This window comes from Paroedura picta, chromosome 5 (assembly GCF_049243985.1).
Source record: "Paroedura picta isolate Pp20150507F chromosome 5, Ppicta_v3.0, whole genome shotgun sequence".
NCBI classification, from domain to species: domain Eukaryota; kingdom Metazoa; phylum Chordata; class Lepidosauria; order Squamata; family Gekkonidae; genus Paroedura; species Paroedura picta.
In genome coordinates this window covers 53,751,230-53,776,280 of record NC_135373.1, presented here as the reverse complement: position 1 = coordinate 53,776,280, position 25,051 = coordinate 53,751,230, and the positions used below count along the sequence as shown (strand labels likewise).

The 25,051-nt window shown below is 42.7% G+C and overlaps 1 protein-coding gene across 6 annotated transcripts in view; it reads right to left on the bottom strand.

The window, feature by feature from the left end:
- CACNA2D1 (calcium voltage-gated channel auxiliary subunit alpha2delta 1) overlaps positions 1-25,051 on the bottom strand; it is a 419,757-nt gene that overhangs the window by 207,478 nt on the left and 187,228 nt on the right. For all 6 annotated transcript variants that reach the window (XR_013231087.1, XM_077338003.1, XM_077338001.1 and 3 more), the window contains one exon: positions 5,422-5,481. Coding sequence is in view for 5 of the 6 variants with exons in the window: in XM_077338003.1 (XP_077194118.1) it covers positions 5,422-5,481 (60 nt within the window). In the remaining variant the exon portion in view is untranslated. The remainder of the gene's footprint in view (positions 1-5,421; positions 5,482-25,051) is intronic.

The window sequence follows — 25,051 nt, the reverse complement described above, 5'->3', positions numbered from 1 at the left end:
AATCTCCAGGAACATCCCAACCCACAGTTGGCAAGCCTACATATGACCACCAGTCAACTGGTATAGCAAGGCAGTTAAAACATTGATTTAGAATGTAGGAAACCCAGGTTCAAATCTCCATTCATCCATGGGACTCCTAGGTAACCATGGACCAGTCAACCAGCCTCAGCCTAAACTATTGCCAAGGCTGTTGCAAGGGTGAAATGAAAGACAGTAGAACCATATCCACCATCCTGAGCGGAGGTTAAAAGATGACAGAAAGGTGCTTAAAACATTGCACCAAAATATCCTCAGGGACTCAGTACATCCCTCAATGCTATTGATTTGCTATTTACCACTGAACTTCAAAATATTTCCAGCTGCAAAACAATGATTCACTTTTTTATGTTTTTAATGAAAGATTTCTGTTGGGGAAGGAGCTGGTTCTGCCAGATAATCAGTTCACAGAAACCACTGTGGGCATCTTTTGCATACAAATAAGTGGGTGTCAAGTGGAGCAGAAAGGTCTGGCTTGTTAAAATTCAAATTGGATCCTGCTTGCGTTTATACATGTGTAAGGACAATTAATAATAAGGGCTCAACTGGAAGAAAATTGGTCTGGCTAACCAACCATTCCAAAGCAATCAAATGTGACATCAAATCTAATTGTGAAAGATCTAACTCTGAAAACAGCATTTATTTTGTGCAGGTTTTTCTCTTTCTCTCTCCCCCCCCCCCTCAAATTTTCATATGGTCGCCTGTGTCATAAAGCTATTATAAGAGAAACAAATCTCCACTTGTATCTCAGAATGTCAAGAGACCTAGCAGCAACCAGCAGAGTTGTCTTCAAACATCTGCATGTACATATGAGTCAAAGCTCTGTTAACACAGAACTTGTATTCAAATGCCATGCTTAGCCAACAGCTACTGAAAGCCGGCATTTTTCAACTCAATTGTCTTTTAACAAGGACTGGCCACTGAATAAACAAGGCTGGTGATTGATGCCATGGCAAGGCAGGCCAAGTGAGGCGGGGCGGGGCTGCGCCTGTGGCCTGAAGGCATCTGTGTAGATCCATCAGGGCACTTACAGTGGGGCTCCCTGGAATCTACTTAAGGCACCATGCAGGGAGCCTGGCCTCTCTGACACTGCATTTGCCGCCAGGACAGCTTCCCTCCCACTCAGCTTTTGGTTAATGTTTCGTTGATATTTTATATTTGTCACAACTGTGGTTGCAGGGCACGAGCAAGAGCCTTTGGTCCAGGGATCAGTCTGTGTATTGGAATCCTTGGTATGGTGGGGGGGACTCAATAAGAGTCCAGCTCACAACAAGTGAAGCCTTACCAGGCTGGGAATGACAGAGGGTCGGAACCAGGCGGGCTTGGTGGGCTGTCTGCACTGAGAGTAGCACCTTCCCCAGGCGGGAAACAGCACAGGCCATCCTCCTGGACTGTGGATCTTCTGTGGTTGCTACAGTGGTTGTTTCATGCTGTCTCGGCTGAGCACTACCTATTCCACCCTCAAACTGCGTGAAGCAGCCGTCACCAGGGCTCTATAACAGCCACAACTCAGAAGCATGCTGCAAGGCATCCTTCTCAACTACAGCCAATCTGCAGCCATAGCTCCAACCCATGCTTCTGACCTGATGCTTCCTTCACTGGCTGGTATCTTTCCTTTAGGCTGCTGTCTTTTGGTGGTGAGGGCAGAGAGAGCTGTGGCATCTTGACTCTTACCCGAGTCCAGCTTTATTCTCTTCTGGCCAGGCTGGCAGGAGAGCCCTGATGCTTTCTGGACCTCTCAAATTTACAATTCTAAAACACTAGACATTTAAATGTCCATAAGTGTTCCAGATTTTTTCCCCCAGAGAGTAAATAAAGACACAAGATAGTTCAAGACAATACTGGACACCTGGCATATTTTCTCATTGAGAGCTAGCATCTAATATATAACAGAAGCAGACTGTGTGTGGTGGAACCAACAACCGACAATGACATTTCCCCAACAACAGGAAAGGAGTGATGTTTTTATAATGCCACCCTGTGAGGGTAGGGATTCTAGACCCCAGTGGGACTTGGGGATCCCCTGGAATTACAGCTCATCTCCAGACACAGGTAATCAGTTCCCCTGGAGAAAATGGTTGTTTTGGATGATAGATTTCATAACATTACTCAACACTGAAGTCCCTCCCTGCCCCAAACCCCACCCACTTCCGGCTCCACCGCCAAAGTCTCCCAATATTTCCCAGTCAAGAGTTGGCAACCTTATGTGTGGGTGTTTCTGTGGCTTTATTTACAGGGACCTTACTGGTCTTCCTCTGCAACAGTAACCATGGAAGAACAGTGATTGATCTTGGATTACCTTTAAGTTTATAGAGAACAATGATGACACCTAATAGCTTTGCATGAATAGACTGTACATAAGATCATGCCATGGAATCATAGCTATAAAAACTCTACAAGGATCCCCGGCGAGTGGAAAGCATGGTCACCAGTCTATTGTTCTATCAGCTGACATGGCCTACTACTAATCTACAGAGACCCTGTCCATATTAATGCCATTCCAGTTTTATTTCATTAAAAATATATTTTATGCAAATGAAGCTATACATCTACTCTGCAAGACTGAACTTAACTGTGTTTGAAGAAATAAGAAAAAATCCCCCAGGCTGTCAAAAAGCTACATAGTGCCTACAAAAATCTTTGTTGAACTAATGAGTCAATTCTCCATTCTCCCCTCCCCAAAAGATTGTTTTTCCTATGACTCATGTGTCTTATGCTGAAGGGGCTCCTATTACCCATAAGCAAGTTTTGGTAAAGTAAGATTTGGCTGCATCTTGCACAGAAGAAGGGTCCTCCTCAATGTGCTCAAATTTACCCAGAGGACAAGGATTTATTGCTTGGGACCAAAGATGTTCTACAGCACTGATTCTATTTCAAAAAACTGCCATTAGGAAAATGAAAAACTGCAGGGAAACTAAGTTTACTGGACAGATCTGTGTGCAAACTAATTTAAGCAGGCATTTTCTTTTTAAAAAAATAGGCCACAAGAAAATGAAAGATTTTGTCTGGCTAAAATAGAACAAATTAAATTATGGGAGTCTTAATACGTTTATTCAAAATTTAATTGCATAACCTAATGTCAAGGTTATTATAATATACACAGTTCCTTCATCCCAATTCAAAAAGGAAAGCCAAGCTGCTTTATGACAATCCAATTTTTACTGCCAAAGAGGACATGCTTGTTGATACCAGATTAATGCCAGAGGTTCTTTCAGTACAAAAGATACTTTTCAGTAGAGGTCTACAAAATCTTCCCTGGTTCTGTATAGTTTTTATGTAGTTTTTATTCTGTTTTGAATTGTGCACTACAATAAATAATTACCATTTTTACATTATTTTATTGTACAGCTCAACCTCTGAGATCCTACCTAAGGATTGGAATGAGACACTACCCATTATTCTCATGACCCTCCGTGGCACCAAAACTGTTCATGGTTTTTCCATTCTTTTAATGATAATAAGAAGTCAAATATTCCTTCCTGAAGTTTTCTTGCTTAACACTAGCCTCTCCTCGGATCTTGAAACTGTAATCCACAATAATGAATGGGTTCACTCTATTGTCACCAAGGTCTCTTCCATTCACAAATGTTCTCCAGCTAGGCACAGCCCAGCAATATGTAGACAAAACGCTAGGATTGGTCAGAAGCCCCCAACAATGGAAGGAAGGTTAATTGGTCAAGTACAGATTTTTTGGTGAAAAGAATATACTCTCACCACCAAATGATCCCAATTCTATGCCCAAATGATCCCCCCCTCCAGAATTCAGCCTGGCCTGGAGGAAATTCACTTACCATCTCACAGTGGCAATCAGCAGTTCCCTGGGTATGTAAGGAAGGGCCTCAAGAGACAAACACTGGCACATTCCTTCTTGCCCACTCACTCATACTCTGTCAGATGACTATCTAGCCTCTAGTTAAAAACTTCCAAAGAAGGAGAAACCACCACCTCCCAAGGAAGCCTCTGGAACTTCATTCGGCGGTTAAGCCAAAAATTCTTTTGAATTAATTTCAACCCATTGGTACTGGTCCACCCCTCTGAGGCAACAGAAAACAACTCTCCTCCATCTATATGACAGTCCTTCAAGTATTTGAAGATAGTTACCAAAACACCTCTTAGTTGTCTTCTCTCCAGGCTAAACAGACCCAGCTCTGAAGAACCATTAGGCTAGATAATACTGAGCTATATGGGTCAGTGACATTGGCCTAGATTGTATTAGAATGCTCTGACCAGTATGTTGACTGGTATGAGTTTGTAGGAACCATATCATTCCATATTATTCTACCTCCAATGGCTCCAAATTTGCTTCTGGGACTAATTCAAGGTGTTGTTGTTGATCTTCAAAACCTTATGCAGCTTGAGACAAGCTGTGACAAAAAGGTTGGGTTCCACCTCCCTCTAAGGGCAACAAATGGCAACAGATGGAATATTGAGAGGGGGAGAATTTAAAAATAGCAGTTAAAAATTACGACCGTTTCTTTTAACATTGTTCCCTTTTGAGAAAACACAAAATAGTTATCATTAAGAAAGTGGTTTGAGCTCAGTTTATCTAGAAATTAAAACCAAGTAATAGCCAGCCTTGTTGTAATGCAGTAGATACCTCTAACTATGATAAAAATAGATAACTCTGAATGCTAGCTTAAATGCCAGTGGTATTCCACCAATATTTCCTCTCTTCTGCCATTCTCAATTATGCGCCCACCAAAGTTCCACCTCCCAGGAGGAGATGCACATTCCTCCAAAACTCAGACTCTTGTTTCACAGCAGTGCTTCATGGAAACAAAACAGGGGTCATGAAAGAATGAGGGCCGCATTAATAAACCAACACCATTCAATAGCCTTTCGACCCCAGGGTTTCGTGCTGGTCAAACTACCATGTAAATAAATTTTGGAAGCATATCACCTAGTCTGGAGGTTCACAAAGTATATTTATTTGCTAGCACTGTTTCATCCTGATGCACCTACATCATTCACTCCTTCTGCAGACAAAAATAAAAGCAAACTAACATGATACAAGCAAGATGTACCAATGGCAGCTGGTGGGGAATTAGAGAAAATCAGGAACAATAAACAATGAATAATTAGCATATTTGGATTTTTCATTCAGACTGGTGCCTAGATTAAATTAATCTCACTTCAAGCCAAAAATGGATTCAGCATTAATTTTAATTCATTCCTCCAGCAAAACAAGGACTCTACAACCAACCTCCCAGTGTCCAAGTTGGAAAACTAAAGTAGCAAATATTTTCAAAAGAATCCCATTCACAGGGACTGCATACATTTGAGGTACAACGAAGATTGTACATTAGCTAATGTGGAAAACTGACTATTTAAAAAAATAGTTAATTTTAAATGACAGAATTAAACCACATACAACCAAATGCTCACCGCAAATTCATCCTGCCACTGGTGCTCTTTCTGAAATCTTTCTGCTGCTTCCGCAAGACGCTAAAAAAAAACAAATGGGGAGAGATTTAGTTTTCAATGACTTTTTAAGGCAACATAACCTTGTAAACAATGATCATGTAAGTCACTTAGGCTTTTTCTAACCAAAAAATGCAGTAGAGCAAAGGGTTAAAATCCCCTTACCTTGCCTACTTGTTCCCCTACTTAATAAAGAGAACCCTGGAGGTGGATCTTGCAAAGAAAAGCAAATTGGGTCAAAAATAAAAACTGAAGAAACTGTAGAATGTAGTTAAGCCCTAAGTACAATGATAGTAAAAATCTATCCATGGTGTTATATGGCCTGTTCATGTGGACAAGGAAGTCATAATCAGTATCTAGTGATCACCAGCATGTGTGAAGAGTATATTTAATGACAATGTTAATATACAATACAATACAATCTAATGCTACTTTATGACAGGAGTTTCACTGTTCCTTTGACCCTGTTTATTCTAATAGTTGCCCCAATACTATCACACATAATTCCTTAGGCAAAATGCTTTCTCTCAAATAGGATGTGCCCTTGTAGCCACATACTACTCTTGCACAACTAATGGCAACAGACAATTTCTCAGAAGTATAGACCATAGGGACAGTGACATTTGTTTCCAGAGAACAAGGGCATCAAATGAGAGAGAGTGATCTGCCAGAACCGAGTACAAAGTCTTGCCTTGGACTGAGCAGATGTCTCACAATACAATCCTAAAGAAAGTTACTGTCAGTCCATTGGAGGAGGAAGTGTCTGGGGCTGTGGTGGTCTTCTGGATACCCCCTTCTTCAACAGGGCAGGGGCACTCTGATGGTAAAGGAAGTCACTGCCATCGCTGCTTTCTGCCACACCTGACATTCCTGAGAATGTGGAGGAAATTTCGGATACTGTGCTTGCTCTGCACTTGAACTTCTTTCCATTCAGGTTTGAATCTGTGTGTGTGTGTGTTTGTGTGTGTGTGTTTAAAAGGTATAGCTGTTCTCCAAACTGAAAGGGCTGAGAGAAGGGCTTGAAGTCCCCTACCCAAGCAGTAGGGCAAACAAAACTGGTTGGCCAGGCTTGGATTGCTCAGGAAGTGGTTCTGGAGAATTCTGCATAAGAATGCCCTATCTGAGCAAGCAAAGATGTGACCTAACCATCTTGGGTGACTTCAGCTCCACTGAAGAAGAACTACCACAGGCCCTCACATACACATTCACCAAAATCTTTTTGCCAATCTTCGTTGAATTTAAATAGACCAGCCCACTAAACCATAAAATTATACAACTAGTGTTAGCTCTTTTTTCTGTTAATATATCCCGTTATAAATATTTATTATATAAGCTATCAGCCCAATGTCTCTCTGGCATACAACAAAAGCCGAGAATACCTCAGGAATAGTGCTGACACAGACCTTTCAAATATTTCTTTGTAATATCTTATGCAATTCTGTGGATTAATTCTTCTTGACATTTCATCACATTCTCATATATGATTTTCTCCTAAGGTGTTTGACTCAGGAAAAAAAATCTCCAGATGTCAATAATGACAAGGGAAATGTCTATACCAGCTCCATTTCAAGTACAAAGTTACTGCATATCAGATCAAGCACCATTCATTTCTCACCTCCACACACAAAATTCAAGTCCATTTTTAAAATAAAATGAGGCAGAAGCTGCAGAAATTTGTTTTAATTGCACTTTGCAGAGTAACTAACCACACAGAGTTCTAAATTCACTAAAATCAACAGGTTAAGCCTCACAAAACCCCATTGAAAGGGACAGGAAGCTCTGAATGAAGTTTCAGGGTTTGCAGAAAATCTGAAAAACAGCCATGTGACCTGGAGAAGCTTGCCTCCTGCCTCTCAGATGTTTCGGGCTGTCTTGATCAGCCCCTTTAAAGTTTAAAGAGAGTAGCAGGGTGGTGCTCCCCCCCCCCCACCCATCATCTGTTTTTGGCTGCGTTCTGCAGTATCTTTAAAGACAGCCCCAAAAAATCTTTGTGTCTCTGAAGCATCCCCCACAGTTCAGCTGCTTAGGATTGTCCTTTGCAGTCTCTTTAAAGGGATTGTACAAGACAGCCTTGGTAAGGTATAACGCCATGTAGTCCACCTTCCAAAGCAGCCATTATCTCCAGATGAAGAGGAGTAAACGTTTAAATAAATAATGGTTTATTTAGTCTGGAAATCAGTTGTAATTCTGTGAGATCTCCAAAACCTTCCTGGAATTTGGTATACCTGTGTCAACATGCTTCCTAAACTGTGGTGCCCAAAACTGAACACAATATGCCAGATAAAGTCTAACCAAGACAGGGTACAACCGCATCAATAATTATCATGACCTCAACACTATCCTTCTGTTAAGGCAGCCTAAAAACACAGTGAGTTCTGCAGTTAAAGCTGCCTTTTTGACCACCTGGGTCCCACGCAATGAATAAAAAGCTTTGCCTTAATTTTAGCAGGCCATCTACATAGAGAAAGGGCTTCAGACACTGACTATTTGTTTGTTTGTTAGTTTGTTTATTTATGAGATTTGTATATTGCCATTCCCAGCAAGCGGGCTCACAGTGGTTCACAATAAAACATATCATAAAACGACATAATCCATTCTAAAGACATCATAACAATACAGTACGAATAATCCTCACAATACAGCAATTGTGGCGGTCACAATATAACAACAAGATACATGGCAGTAACCAGCTTTTGCCAGTGCCGGTTCTGTCTGATGGCCCCTTTCCCCCTTCTCTTGTCAGAAGCTGCAGAAATTAGAACTGTGCAATACTGTGACAGCCTGATACAGCAGGAAAACATTTCCAATGTGAAGGTAAGACGCAGCATGTTCTACCTCAAGCATGAAGAAAAATGAGCAGAAAGAAAATGAGGTCTAGTCTGGCAAATCTGTCCTGACAGCCACCAGCAAAGTTCTACAAGATCAACTTATCCAGTTGGAGGGGAAATAGTTACTCCATTTAACACATAACTTATCCTGCTTATTTTCAAGACTCTTTTTCAAACATTATCATGCTTTCACCAGAATAATTCATGGACCTTCAAAAGCATTCCACATTTACTTCCTTGGACTCTCTCAATGCAGGGAAGAACTGGCAGAACAAATAATTATTATTAACATTTCTATAGGAATTGGGGATCACCACTGTGGGATGGTAGGTGAATTTCCTCCAGGCCACACTGGATTCTGGAGATTTTGGTGGGGGATAATTTGAGCATGAAATTAGGGTCACTGTGGGTCCGCAGGTAGTTGTGAGTTCCTGCATTATGCAGGGGGTTGGACTAGATGACCCTGAATGTCCTTTCCAACTCTATGATTCTACAAGGTGAAATATAAATTTAATAAATAAAAAATGACAACAACAACATTTGGGGTCTATGTAGTCCTATCAAAAAGAATGAAAGAACAGTGTCAGCAACAGCATGGACCAGCACATCAAGAAGTCAGCTGGTTTGTTCCTTGTTTATCTGTCAAAAACCAGTGGCAGATGATGGTTCCGCTTCTTAAACTTATCCAATCGCTATAGATCTGATTCAGTTTTATTCAATCAACCATGCAAAAACTGCTATGCTAGCAGGGAGAGTCAGCAAGAATATGTAGGAAACTTATCTTTAACGGATGCCAGCTCAATGCCAGAGGCACCTTTGGAATTCTGGCACAGGCTGATGGGCACAGTCACAAGACAGCTGAGACAGGAGGCAGAGCCAATCACAAAACACTTAGGGGTAAGTAGTCAACATTTCAGGCCCTACTTTTTAAAAAAGAACACACTGCTTAGAAAACATTTTCTTGTATGCACTCAGCTTATCCTTAGTCACACACTGAAGACCCTTTTGCTGTGGTGGCAGCTGCAGCCAAAACAATCCCTTTCGATGAATCCACATGGCCAATCAGATCTCCACTGGCCAATCAAAAGTACTGCTGGACTGAAGTCCCACCTCTCTAAAATCACTTGGTGGGTGCCATATTGGGGACCTCTATTGTAAACTGTCACTGGAAAGTTTCTGGAGCCCTTTGTTTCAAGTCAGGCAATGGCATTTGATGGACAATTCTTCACTGTATACCAAATTATTCAGATTATCCATAATGACACACACAAATCCAACAATCAAGGTGTTTTTCGGGGTCCTAAGGTTTGATAAGTATTTTCTTTTATTTAAGACACCAGTGAGAAACAATTATTTCTTCTTGCAGTGTTTCTTAACTTTTTAAAATAGCATGCATTTTAGATATTCCCTTTTTTGCCAAGGTAAACAGTTGCAAAGAAATCTAAGCAATCTAGGATGACCACATAACAAGCAGACTAGATACCCATCAAGTTACATTGCATCCTAATACATCAACATTGTCTTTGGCTGATTGTTTAAGGCTCTGAACAACTTCAGATTCTGGGGGGGGGGGGGGGGGTGAAGCAAATTGACTCACATAGCACTCTATTCCAGAGAATAAAAACTGAATGCTCCACAGCTGGCAAATTACACTCCACTTTGCATCCCAGCTTGATTTATTAGATAAAAAGCAAACAAAACCTTGTGCCTCCTTTCTGAATCAAGATTGGAACATTCTCCATACTAATAAAAAATCAGGTTTGCCAATTAACTTTCCTTTCTGGGTATCTGCAGATGTGTAATTGTATACAATAGGAATAAACTGTTTCCATATAAAAGGTGTTGTTGCTGTTTTTTTTCCCCCATGGCACAAAGGATATTAATTATTAAAGGAAAACAACAGCACATTTTGGCTCTCCGTCACAGATGCAGAAAGTCTGGTAATCTAATCAGGATTAAACTTCATTAACTTTCTGCAAATCTAATTGCCAATATTGCATTTTTTAAAAACAGCTTGAGGTTTGCATATAAAAGAATCAAGACAAAAGGTCCTAACTCTATAATCTAAGTTACAATAAACAGTCTTATTCCAAACAAACACAATTAAGAATTGGGACACACTAGAATTATACTGAACCCTAGCAGAATAAAGGTTTGTTGCTGAAACAGTTTCCCCTAACCTGCTTGCCTAAGGAAGTTGATTCCTACATGAACAAGAAGTAATGAAATTATACCCACCAATGGATATGTGCACAGCAAGCAAGGTCAAGGAAAATAAGGCACCCCAAAAGCTGCCTTTCTTTTACATGGAGATTCTCCATTACACTATCATGATTTTCTTCAATATTTCTTACTTGAAACAATGCCAGAGCATCCATGTGATTAAAAAAAAATGATACAGAAATCAACTTTCCTGCTAATGCAAAGAAAACTACTTTTTGACCTGACCCACATAAGATTGCTAAGGCACATAGAGTAATTGCAAGGCTCTATTCTAATTGTCCTGCCTTCCCCAGCTGCTCCTGCAGTTAGCACACTAGTGCTCTTCTACACACCTATGACTCAGCAGGGTCATTCAGTTGTAGCCAAATACTTTGCATGTCTTATATAGCATCCAGCAGTTTGTCTTTCTCCAGGGTCCCACAACAAAGGCTGTTCACAGCAGAAGTAGAAGAAACTGGTCAGATACAGAATATTCATTGTACTATATGGCAGAGTCTCTGTTCCAACTGAATGTGCTCTCTTGAGCTACAGGATGCTTGGAAAGTAAGCCACAGTCAGATGGTTACTGGGAGAAGGGGTGGTTGTAACAGAAAGCACCAGAATGGTTCCCCTCTTGTTCACAACAAATGTGGGAGGGATACGTGCCCTGTTTTCATCTTTGTGGCTTCTTTGCAGTCATACATGGGAAAAGAGCAAGCTCACTTGTCCTAGGAGGAGGGTGTGGGCTGATCAACAGGAAACTGCCTGCAACACCTCTCTTCCACTGAAGCTTCCCTTGTGGAGTTCATGTTGAAGTAATGTTTGACAAAAGTAGATGGAGTGGACCAAGGCCCTCCAGGATGAGTCTGGCAAGGAAGACTGCCGAAGGTGACTGGGCCTTTGTCAAGTGAGTGTTCAAAGTTACGGGGCAAAGATCCTTAGCCTCGTAAGCTGATCTTGTAGAAACCACCCAGCAAGAGAGAGACCCAGCTGATGAACTCTGTCATTACCTGGTCCTCTTAAACGTACAAATTAACCACATGAGATAGGGCAAATCCCATGCAGAATCAGCATCTCAACTGGGTTGTAGGTGAGCACAAGACTGGGATGCTGAAATGCAGGAGTGGAACACGTGGGAAGCAAATCTCAATGGGACAGGGCTCAGAATGCCCATACGGGTAAGCATTTCATCCACCATCCCCATTACAGGCCTAAGATTCTGGGGAGTTAAAACAGAAAAAAATAAAAAAAGAGCAACATGGCACACAGATTGCAAAGCACTCATTAGCAAGGCTGGATAGATGGTACCTCCCTATCTGGTATGGGGACAGACTTCCCCAGCCTCTGTTGCTTAGGATAATTCTCATCTCCAGTCCCCTCAAAACTCCTGTCTGGCAGTCTCCCCCTAAACAGCATTTTCAAACTGTCTAACTCATAATGACAGCTTAGTGCTGAATGACATTCTGACTTTGCATTGTCAATCTGAGCCTCAGATGGGAAGTGTGACAAGAGACACCCACCACTTTTCATTTCAAGAAAGGGTGCTTTGTCCCTTAATTAAGGCAGAGGATGACAGTTCAGGGAAGAGGAACATGCTTCTCTGGCAAGGTTTGACATGGTGGCCACAGCTTCAATGAGATAATGTAATCGACCAAAAAAAAAAACCATACACACAAAATTCAAGTGTACCATTAAAACCTCAGGAAACTAAAGGCCTCAAAGCGGAAATCTACTACTTTAGTAAGAAAATAAGTTGGTAAGCAAGTGCAGCATATATTTTAACAGATTATCAGCACTCCCTGGTATATTTCTTTTAGCAGTATGGGTTAAGCACGATTAATGACAGTGTACATAGAACATCAAACCATGGTTAATACCAAGAAGAGAAAGGAGGGGAAAGTTGCACCAGATAAGAGAGGAGAAGAGGCCATTCCCCAAACTGAGAGAAGTCATAGGTTCTGGTTGGTAAGGGCTCCTCTGCTCAAAAAACAAACAAACAGAGATTCATCAAAGCCAAAGTACCTCCTGGAGTTCCATAAGTAAAGATTGAATTCATGAGCACCTAAAAAAATCCCTCCCGTAGCAAGATACCTGCAGTTGTTCTGTCCCAGGACACCCCTCATCCAGAGAAAACACACTGTTCGGTCATTCCTGTGAGGGCTTCAACCATTATTTATGTTGAATTCCTGCACATCTGGTAGTTAAAAGCCTGTGCTGGAGATGGGACTGGTTCTAGTGGAAACTTTTATCATCTTTGACCTTTGAAACTGCCCAAGCTTGCAGATCCTGTCTCTAGCCATGATTGATATCTTTGCTATTCAATTGGTACATTTATATAGTAATATTATAGTTATTTTAAAAAAACAATATGTTGGTACTCGCCCTAGCCCTCTGTGGACAGAACAGTTAAACACAAATAAAACAACATATTATCCCCTCCCCCCTGCCCATATCTTCACCCCCACCAGTGGAGTGAGGAGGTAGATGTTACAGCTTTAAAAAATAAGGATAGCTCTCAGTGACAGTGTTCTGGAAATCACATATTTCATCTGCCAGTTTAATAACTGGGGAAATAAAAGTCACCACAGCCCCTTATTCCTTTCACTTCAAATGACATCTCCGTGCAAATTAAAATGGGAGATGGAAGCTTTTCCAGGATACTAAGAGTGCTTTCCATGGCTACTTTTCATTTGGTAGAAGGCGTCAAAAACCTGCATTTGCTCATCCACATGCATTTAACAGAGGGCCTCGTCGATTATTTATTATGCAAAGTTCTTTTTAGACTGGGATTAAGATGTCCTAAAATTCCCAAGGGGACAATTCATCATAACACAATACAGAATGTGAATAATGGATGTTCACAATTGGCTCTGCTGACACAGGGGAGCAAACAGTGGGTGAATTGAGGTTGCAGGCTTGATATGAAGACATCGGACAATGTCGGCCAAAGCTGTCAATCAGCCATTAGATGGGGAAAGCATCATGAATATGAAATAGGGAACAAACAGATTGGCTTGGGCTGCCACATTTTTAAGAGCTAAAAGAGCTCAAGTTAATGAGCATGGGTCGCTATGCACATCAATTCAATCCTACTTCTAGCTATTGCTTGTACAGCCAAAGCAAAATTATTCAGAGGAAAAGCGTCTCTTCTAATGAGGCCCAGTACATTTTTTCCCAATGCCAAGGCAAGCTATTTCAGCTTTTATTTCCCACAGATGTTAAATGCAACAGGACTTATAAAGTTATATCTTACTTTCCCAAAATATAATAAATATATATAAATGGGTGTATCGTATTGGCTTTATTCTTTATGCTGACATTGGGGGGGGGGGGGCTTTACTGCATTCCAAAATAGAACCGGTGAATTTACTGAATGACCTTATTTCAGTGGGAACCAAAGATCCAACTGTCGGCTTTGGAAACACAAAGACAAAGAGAGGAAGCCACTGGAATAAATGAAATTGTTTCACGGGTGTGGTATTTTTAGTGTTATTGGGCAAAGTGAGAGCAGTGGGGTGGCTTAGTAAGGTAAGGAAACGTTGAACCAGAACATTCTACCCCTGCTGCTGGGGGGAGGGTGTTGCTTCATTTCATCACGATGCATTGTTTTACTAGGCTCAGCCGGAACTGATTTAAATCAATTCATTGTAAACAATTCATTTTAGTCATGATTTGAATTGCTGAGGGGGGAAAGCCTGGTATAAATTGCATGTTTCACTTTGTAATTCGCATATTTCCAGAATGATTTAGATTGAAAGTCTATTGGCTTGCTACTAAATAATCCTTTATGCTGCCAAGCAATGATCTCCCAGGCTAGAATACAGCATCGAAAATGCTTGTGGGCAAGAGGGCAATTGTGAAATCAATCCATTTCTGTTTCCTATTCTGTACAAAAGGAGGGATGCTAAGCAATTAGCAATGCAATCCTGAAAGCTAGTATGTGGACAGCATGTTTTCCCTAACAGGCCAAACCATGAGTGGCAGGGTGCAGGGCCATTGAAACCTTTTCAGCACAGGGGATTAGGCCTGGGCCAGCACTCCTCTGGTTGCAGGGCTAATCCCTGCATTCACATGACGGCGCTGACCCAGGCCTGTCCTGATTCAGGCCCTCTGTTGCCCCATGGCAAGGGAATGTGGATATTTCCATGTTCCCCTTTCTGCCCTGGGTGCCACTGGGGCCTATGTGGAGCAGGACTGTGTGGAATTTATCTTACATTACTTTCATTCCATTGGATCTGGTCCGTCCCTCCGGGGCAAGAGAGAACAACTCTGCTCCAGGCTGAGAAATACATCAGGAAAAAAACATCCCATTGCCATGGTCCAGACCAGAGAACCCACAGCAACTACATATAAATAAGAAATGTGTAGAAGATCCAAAATACACATGAGAGTTCTCTACTCTGAGACATACTCACAGATTGCTCCTACCTCATGCACCACTTCCTGATTACAAAGACTTCTCCATTTATTTGGGAGCTGTTTTCTACTAAATTTTCCCACACTAGGGCCTTTTAATAAGCTTGGGAGTTGAACTACTTAAAGGGCAGAGTAATTTTTTAATAGCTGGTTCCCAGTGAAGATAGGTTACTCATCTGAGGTGCATGATGACTTACTGATTAGAAATGGAAGCTGAACATTTAGTCCCATTGGGCTCTAGCTACAAAGACTGTAAAATTTTAGCACAGCTGGTTTCAGTATTTTGCCCGTTCATTAGTTCTCCACACAGCACATAAATTTCCAAACTCCCCCTAGAAAATACACATTTTGAGGCATGGGAATTAAACTCATATGAAAGTGGTCTGTGTCCCACATGTATAACATGATCCCCAAGAGCCCACCTTGAAGAACTAAAATACATGAACTGCTTTGGTTCACTAATATAATAAAATGAAGCCCTATCTTTCAGTGAAAAGAGGAACGTTTTTGACACTCCCACATCATATTCTGAGAAAGCCAGTGTGATGAAGTAACTAGATCGGGGGTAGTCAACCTGTGTTCCTCCAGATGTTCATGGACTACAATTCCCATAAGCCCCTGCCAGCATGGGAATTGTAGTCCATGAACATCTGGAGGACCACAGGTTGACTACCCCTGATCTATAGCACTGGATTTCAGGGAGGTAGAACAGGATCAAAATCCAGCTCATTGGGCTAGTTGCTATCTCTGAGTCTAGCTCAGATTTGAGAATGGGGGATGGAAGTCAACCAATGACAATCTGAGAAACTTGTGGCTGGGTGGGTTATGACTGAGACAGAGCCTTTATGTTAATGTCACTTCACAAAATTGATCAGCGGTAGATTCGGGACAGAATGAAGACATTTATACAATATTGGATCCATTGACTGGGATGTGGTCACAGTCACCAGCTTTAAAAATAATATTATTAGCCATGATGTAGAACTTCCATGTTCATAAGCACTGGTATCTACATAATAATGCATGCAGAAAACTAGTTATCCTGCCTATTCTATGTCTGCTCCTTCTGACCCCTACCACCCCAATCACTCCAGTGGCAATGTGATTATTGCAGACCATCACCGTGCAAGCCAGTGGGCTGCAGTGAAGAGAGACAAGGTGATCAAACTGACTACTTTTCTAGCAGAGCTGTGCTTGTGAAAGAAGATGAAAGGCAGCTTAAACTGAAGAAGACATGAGAGATCTGTTATGAGTAAGGATCTGAGCATTCTCTTTCTATAACATGAGAGATTACTGAGACCTTTGCCATCTCTAATTTCATGATGTGTGTGTGTGTGTGTTTTTTTTTAAGTCATTTCTCTCAATACAAACAATAGTAGCTGCTATTAGCCTTGGTAGGAGAAAAGGAAATCTTCCACAGGCTTATAAAGAAGTTTTTGTTTCTTTGTTTTTTAACAAAATTGCAAGGAGCCCAATAGTGCACTAATTTCAATACTCTGAGACTGGAGCCACTCTGCACAAGATTGCATTATAAACCCAGTCCCTTCCCATGACTCAGTCTAGGGTTTGATGTAAGGTGACCAGATTGTCCCACTTTTGGAGGGACATCTGGGGGTACCCGACAAATTGTACTTATGTTGAAATTTTAAAAATATATATTATAATACTATTTTTGCGTTCTATGAAACTTTTTGTTGCTCCATATAGACCAAACTTTTAATCAAGAACCCTCCCCCCCCCCCCCGGGTCAATGGTGTCCTGCTTTACCAATGTTAAAATCTGGTCACCTTAGTTTGATGTATGGTTTTCCCATACATCATGTCTGCTGGATTGGAGGGGGGGGGAGTTGGAATGCTCGGATCATGTGAATTCAACAAGTGGATAGACAAAGTTTAACACCAGGGTGTATCAACTTTGTTTAAAAAGATACCCTACCTCACTGAGGACCTCAGAGATGGAAGAGAAAGACATTCAGATGTTAAAGTAACCAAATCTCTCTGTGTCTGCTCTGCCAGTAATAATTTTAATTACCTACACAAGCGAGACGTTTTTCTATTTCTCTGGTATCAAGCATGGATGAAACCTTGGCTGAGAGCAGATTGGCCACTAAAGCCATCAGTAAAAACTCCCAGTGGTCCAGTGGCCACGGCGGTCACCTCAGTTCTATTCAGAACACTGGTGGCCTACATTTTCCCCAAGGTGCTTGTGGGCTGGTGGCACCTTTATCATACAGGGTGAGAGGGCTCCATATGATGTAGGAGGGCAGGTGCTGAGCTTCCATGAGCCAATGGGTCTCGCTTTGCATAAACCAACAGGAAACATCCACTTTCAGCCTACTCCACTCCCCTCCCTCCCTGTCTTGGGGGGAGGAAAGGACAAAAGTCAGGGCCCTCTTCCAGGCCTGTTTTGTTCTCCCAGTCCACCCCAGTCTGATTGACTTGGCCAAAAAGGTTAAAGCTTTCAATTAAAGTTTTCAGTTAAATCAGTGGTCCCCAACCTGCTCCCTCCCCCCGCCCCTCCCCGCAGTAAAAAACTTCCCAGGCCACAAGCTTGTGGCCCGGGAAGCTTCTTACTGCGGGAGGGCGGAGAGAGGGAATCAGCGCCGGGCCGCATGGCTGTGCGGGCGCGGCCTGCGGGCGCGGGCCGATGCCCTGCCGGTCCCCAGCCTCAGAAAGGTTGGGGACCACTGAGTTAAATGAAATATTTAAAAAATGTGCAGACTAAACTCTAACCTTTAATAAAGATGGCAAAGATTCGGCATCAAGCTTTTGAAGGAAAAAGCAAACCCGAAGCACATTTTTGTCTGCACATCCCTTCAGTACCATGCCATAAGAATAAGAGTACAATGCAATGTACAATAATAACATCCTTAATAAACACTAGAGAAAACTTCCAAGAGGTCTCTATACCATCCAGCTGGCAGATTAAACTGCAACCATAGCAACATTTTATTTTAATTGGCATTGCCACATAGTAAAAAGTACACAAATCAAAGTACAGTGGGGGGATAAAAAACAAATTATACCTCTTCGCATTTACATCACAAGACAACTGACTGCAGGTGTGTGAGTTTATTTTTTTTTATATAAGGTATGACACTGTATACAAACTTTGTGTGGATAAAAGAGCAAAATGGACCAAAGAAGGTGGTATTCATCATTTTGATATTGTCCGCATCAAAACTCATATATTTTCAGTTGCATGTTGACCTTTGATTGGCCCTTCTATGCAGCACTTATGGAAAGACTTGGCTTCTAAGTTAATTGAACAGGCTAATGGAGAAATTCTAAGCCAGAATAAAAATTAGTGCTAAAGCCTGCAACTTAATTTTATTTCAACGAAAGAGCTTCAAAATAATTACACTTCTATATGAACTCCAGTTTAGCCTGGGCCCTTCTAGAGCTTGCAACTATTTTGAATTTTAGAGATGTATTTCCACTCTATAAGGACTCCCAGACCATTTCAAATGCAAATATAAGTACAATAATAAGAACCTGGAGCATACCGATCCTATCCTGCTCCTGGGATAGGTGGGCTTGGTGATATGGGGGGTGGGCCCTCCACAGAGAAACACCCATCCACAAACTGCCCCCCTCCCAGGGAGCAGCCTACCATTGGTGTGCATGAATGGTTTTTCCATTCTTGGCCCTGCAAATACATTAACAGTTTAAGTCCTGGCCTCTCTCTCTCTCTCTCTGCAGGCCAGATAAAGTCAGCTAGGGGATAGTGTTTTTAACCATATCTTTAATTACAAAAACCTTTTTGTAAAGCAGCTCCTAAGGGAAATTCTAAAATATAATTTCTTCCCCGGTTATTGGGCCCATTACACACTTGCAAATAAATTAACAGTTTAAAATCCTTGTTAAATCCATGAATTCAGAGGTGGACACAGACACTGGTAGTGATTTGAGTTCTTTATTAGTACCCCAGGATGGTACAAGAAGTACTGAATTGAGCCAAATACTGAATTGCACAGACAACAGGACCTTCCTGCCCATGCACACTATTGGTCAGTTGCACTTTAAAGTGACGGGATCTAGCTCTGTATTGGCTTACTGCAGTGCAGATTTATGATCCTGCCTCAGACCTCAAGCTAGGGCCTCTGCAGGTTTACAGACACAACAGTCCTGGCCCTCTCTCTTTCTCTCAACTGGCCAGAAGAATTGAGGGGGTGGGGCTCATGCAACTGCCAGTTTACCAACTGCCTATGCTCCATGACATTTTGTACCCGAGGTCCAAATTCTAAAAGCTTAACAGAAATCAAATATAAATGAAAATGACACAGGTTACATTAATATACAGGGAAAAAAATAAAACTAAGGCTACAGCAGGTATATATCTTATTTTAAAACTAGGAAAAGAGCCCATTGTAACCCAAATACAATGGGCGCTAGAATGGGAAGGACAGGGCAGCAGGCAGTAAGGGAGGTAACCTTACAGGATCCGTTGTTGAGGGCGGGTGGCGGCGGGCGGCGGCAGCAGGGCATCCTTAGCCACGAAGCGGTCCCGTCGTGGGTGCCGTCAGGGCCGGGCTGCAGCCGTGCAGGCGTGGCTCGCGGGTGCGGCCCGATCCGCGGGCGTGGCTCGCGGGCGCGGCCCGATCCGCAGGCGCGGCTCGCGGGCACGGCTCGCGGGCGCAGCTCGCGGGCGCGGCCAGAAGCGTGGGCGTTAATAACTGTTAATAAGGGACGGGAGTCCCTGGCAGCCGCATGCATTCTGGGGCGGAGGAGGAGGAGACTGGGCTGGAAGGAGGTGGCGCTGAGGGCGGGGCGCACGAATTGCTTTGTGCTTCTGGCTTGTGCGTGGCGGGGGCAGCTGCAGCAAGCCGGCCAAATTGGACCCGGCGCAGCGGCAGGGGGGCTTCGGCAGCGTCTTTGCCCGTGGCGGCTGCTCGCTGCTCGCAGCTCCTCTCTCGCACTCGGCCGGAGGTGGCTGCAAGCGGCGGACTATGAATAGCAGGAGCGTGGGAGCCACAGCGTTATGGCCCGGCCAAGGCAGGGCTGCTCTCGCCGCCGCCGCCACTTGCTGGGGAGGCAAACAGGTAAGAAAGAAGGAGCGAAAGGGGGGAACGGCTGGGCGCGTTGGCTGTGCGTGTGTGGGGAAGCTTCCTCTGGGGCTGGTGGAGGAAGGCGCGTCGGGAGCGGGAGCGGGGGCCGGTGCCGTGCTGCAGGGAACCTCTTCGGCGAAGCCCCCTCCCCCAACGCCTCTGGATCCCCTCACAAGTTTCTTCCCATGGCCGTTTCCCGGGGACTGGCGGGGACTCCGTAGGCGGCGGCCTGACGCCTCGGGAGGCGCTTTGCGCCTCCCGAGGCGTCAGGCCGCCGGCCAAGGAGCAACTGCGAGCCGCGCTATCCGCGGCTCGCAGTTGCTCCGGCAAGGAATCGGAGTCCCTCCGATAGTCTGTCCGCGGGAAGGGGCCAATCGGCACCCTTCCTCATCCCGGACACAGCCCGCCTTCCAAGGGCTTACTGTTTTATTTAGTCCGTGGCGCCCGTGGCGCCACGGGCGGTGTAAAGATGGACAAAACCTACTTCTTTATTAAAATGATGACTGCTCTGCAATGTGAAAAAAGGGGTACTGCCCCATTCAAAAGGGTATGTGTGGTCAGCCTAGCTATTACCTGATGCTGATGCTGAGACTAAGGACCAGCAGGCAAAGATAAACCCATTTCCAAAATTTAACTGGCAACTGGGTAGGGTATGTGCAGTTTTTCGGTCTCTTTGCTTTCTCCCCCTTTCTTCATCCAACCTCTGTCCTGAGACCATCTCTCATTAATAGTAGCCAAATCAATAGGAACAAAAAGCAGATACTCCTCCTAAAGAACTACATACCTCATTATTATTATTTTGCTTTTGAATGCTATGATGCAAAATACTGTCTGGTATTACTTACTTATGCAGCCGCTGACATCCATGTTGTGAACAGTTCTGATGCACAGTAAGTAAACTAGGCAATATCCCCAACACATCATCAAAATAAATACTTTTGGGATTTGGGACAGTGCCCCTCAAGTATTTTTTTTTTTAAAAAAACATGTAACCCAAATGCTTGCTGTGTGAGTATGTTATGGACATGTCTCTTTCCGTGTGCCTCCACGGTGCTTGTAGGATACTGCCACTATTCTAATAAAATCAGAGTCCAGTAGAACCTTTAAGACCAACAAAAATGCTGGTTTTAAAGGTGCTACTGGACTCTGATTTTATTGTGCTACTTCAGACCAACACGGCTACTCATTTGAATCTGCCACTATTCTAGTTCTTCACAATTGTCCCAAAGCACCGCATGCATTAGAGAGGTGGCAAAGCTCATGAGGACAGAAAGGAAATGGAGGTCTGCACACAACAAAATAATCCTCATGACCGGCATGCATCTTTTACAATATTGCAGAGACTTTAAAAAAGAAGAAGAAGAAGAAGTAATTCTTCCATTACCTATTCATCCAGAGTCAAGGCAGGAAAAAAGGATATAAAAGGCACTTAGCAACACGGTGCAGAGACCTTTCAATTGCAATGGAGTGTGAAACCTGAGTGTCGTTCCATTTCAAAAGGATAATGAACACCACCCATGTATTTTCTAATTAGCACTTCAGCTCCACAACCTACACTTCTCTCGTTTCCCCCCGCTTTTTCTAGGAATGTGTTACATCTTTTAACAAAGCCCATCTTAAGAATGTTTTAAAAACAAGGCTACTATAATGGACATTTAGGAAATCCATTTCCTGCATCTTTTTTAATCCAACTTGGTACTAATCTCGCCATTTTTTGGGCTTCTTAAACATTCATGATTATAGATCACTACAGAGGCCTGTTATGGAATCCCCACAGTACTCTGAATTATTGTATTAATGTTTAGTTGCTGGTGCTTTAATTGTTCCTATTTGTGATATTTCACTGTTTCAGCCAAGTTGGAAGCTGCTGCAAAAGCTGGCACAGTGTATAGTGTAGAGTATAAATATTTTAAATAAAACAAAACACAAAACACATTCCTTGAAGCAGGACGGAAACATGAAGTTTAGACACACATGCCCCCACCAGGTGTTAAAGTCAAGAATCAACCCAGTGGAAATTCTGCCACCGAATACTAATAATGAACTCTGTAAGCTCTTGGTTTTATCTTGGTTAGACTTTTGCTGAGATTCAGTTGAGGTTTCTGGGGAAATTAATTTTTTGTATCACCAAGGACAATCAGTATACAGTTGATGGCAGTGTCTTGGCAAATGACAGGAGATTTTAAGGGTTATTTTATTTATTTATTGTGTGGCATCTGTGTAATATGGCCAAGAGATCCTAAGAGTGTCTGGCTGCCAGGCAAGAGACATTCAGAGGTGGATTGCCATTGCCTGCCCCCATGTCATGACCCTTGTATTCCTAGGAGATCGCCCTTCCAAGTGCTAGCCTGGGCAGACCTTGTTTTGCTTCTGAGATCCCGAGATATAACTATGGAGGTCATTTAAAAAAAAATCTTGCTCCTAATTTCTCAAGGATGGAGGACCGGAGACAAAGACAAGGGTTTCCCCACTGCAGGAGGGCAAAGGGAAAGCATAACTGCAGGGCTATTAATCACAAGTTTTGCAGACCTAACACACAGAGAGTATCTATATTTATACAGCTACAGGCATACATGAATAATTTCAGTACAGTTTCCCACTTTTGATGTGTTTTCATTCCTATTCATGCAATGACTGACTAATACTGGCCATCTTTTCGAGCAGATATACCCTCCAAAAAGTTATCTAAAATACTTAATGACAATAAACTGTTCATCACTGAGCGTTACCTAATAATTGACCTCCTGGGTACATTAAACACTTTCATCTCAGCCTTGAGACTTCAAACTGCCCAGAATATTCAATTATCTCATCAAAAAGGTGCTTAGCTATTAATAATGTTAAAGGTTCTGGAAATAAGAGGTGATGTGAATTACTTCCTTTAGTGCGGCAGTTTTCAGATTGATACAGGCACCCATAAGAACTACAAACTCAGAGACTGAAGCTGAAATAAAATGGGAAAGAGATTTGAGTTCTGCTGTGTTGTCAATGCAATCCTTAAGACAATTCAACCTCATAATATAACTTGTTCTGAAAAGTCCTCTTAGGAGCAGTTCTTTACAGCAATAGAAGCCTAGATAATCAGTACTTTTGACATATTAATTGTATTCAGTGTGTTAAACAGATGGTATGTCCATGATCAAGCTTCAGTGCCAGGACTGGACAGTGAGAGTCAACTGATGGGTATCTCATAATGTGAGAGCTCTCTTATGCTTATCATTCAAAAGCCATTTCAAGATTTTTTAAAAATGCCATTATCAAGCTTGGGATAGGGATTGGGAGGGGAAGGGACAGGGCATATACATTTCTACAAAAGTATGTAACTTTCTCTACACAAGTGCCCTGTGTACCCCTAAAATATATATGGCCAAGTGGTATGACAATGATGACACAGAAAAAAAATATTTTAAGGCAGTTGAATACATTGTCAATGCCTTCATGGCCAAATCAAAAGGGACTTATGATCAAAGACAGCTCACCAGTTAGTCAGCATGTCCTGCAGTCCAAGGGTCCTGCATCTGACTGAAACTGGACTGCCTTTTTCCTACTGGTGGAATATCACCTACTGAGGGCCAATTGTGGATCTTGTTTAGGATTCTACACACATTTAGGCAGGTTATTTTAAACACAAGAGTTCTCTCTCCTTGAACGAAAAAAATTCTAGTTCTTTCTCCAATACTTAGTTTATCATTCTAGCTAGTACCATTAGCTACTTAAATATACTTGGGATGCAAAAGTGGTCCTCTTTTTAAAAAATGCAACCTCCATCTGTACAATATTGCATTGGACACATATAACAGATCAAAACAATCTATAGAACAACATTCTATTCATGTCCTCTTGTCAATTTGCCCCTTTAAATAGATGCCTCTGTAATCATAACTCTATTCACTATTACTGGTACTAATTCTAGAACTAATAGTACTACCAGCATCAAGACTATTTATGTCAGATGCACAAATTCAGAAAGATCAGGACAAGTTTGACCCATGATCACAAAGCCATGCTGATGAGTACCTCAGATCTTGTAAAACGTCTGCCAGGAGCTTGTAGAGCGTAACCAATAAGTGTTTTTTGACAAGGAAATAACTACTGTTGTCTGGCTATATGCCTGCACAGAGCACAGCCAACTGAAGCCTCAATCTTATTTAGGGGACAAAGTAAATTTGTACAAAGTATCGGTAAGAAAGCAGTACTTCTCATCTCTTGCTTCAAGCCCCCATCCCCTATATATAATTCCAGTAAGAAATTTCAGTTTCACCCCTGCTCTTATTTGTAATCCTACCTCATTGACAAATTAATGGGGGAGAGGTGGTCAAGAAATCCAACCATCATGCCAAATCAAAAGGGACTTATGATCAAAGACAGCTCACCAGTTAGCCAGCATGTCCTGCAGTCCAAGGCATCTGATTGAAACTGGACTGCCATTTTCCTACTGGTGGAATATAACCTACTGAGGGCCAATTGTGGCTCTTGTTTAGGATTCTACACACACACACCCCTTCCCTTCAGGCCTGCTGTGAAGGAAGCCTCTAACAGCAAGGAACACATTTCTCTGTCTGTCTGCCTGCCTGTCAGTCACACTGTCATGGTGAGGGGCAGCCTAAACAGGGTGTCTGTGGACCATTTACAATCCTGCTGTGGTCTGCCTTTCTGCCAGAGGGAAGGTGCAGCCAAACCATCCGTCTCTCTTCTCCCCCCCCCCCCCAGACTTCCACCAGCCCTCATTGCCATAGCCTTGGCCTCTTTCCTCGCACACACCTCTTTCAATACACCCTCTAACTTTCATAAAACTGCATCACAAGATCCTGTTTCAGAGCCTTGCACACCTTCTCCTGTCCATAGAGACACAGAGAGATCCCACCAACAACAACTTTTCTAGGGGGTGAAGCTGCAAAATGACACTGGGGAGGAAAGAGGTAGGTCGCCAACAAGTGGGGAGGGGAGTGAACAATGGTAGAGGAGCAGCCAGAATCACCTTCATCCATGCAGGATGCTGGGAGGTATGGAGAGGCTGAGTCTGCAGTCCTCAAAGGCCCCAGTGCCAGCCAGGCCAGGATTGCCAACAACTGACAGGGAGACTCAAGGAGATTTGGGAGTG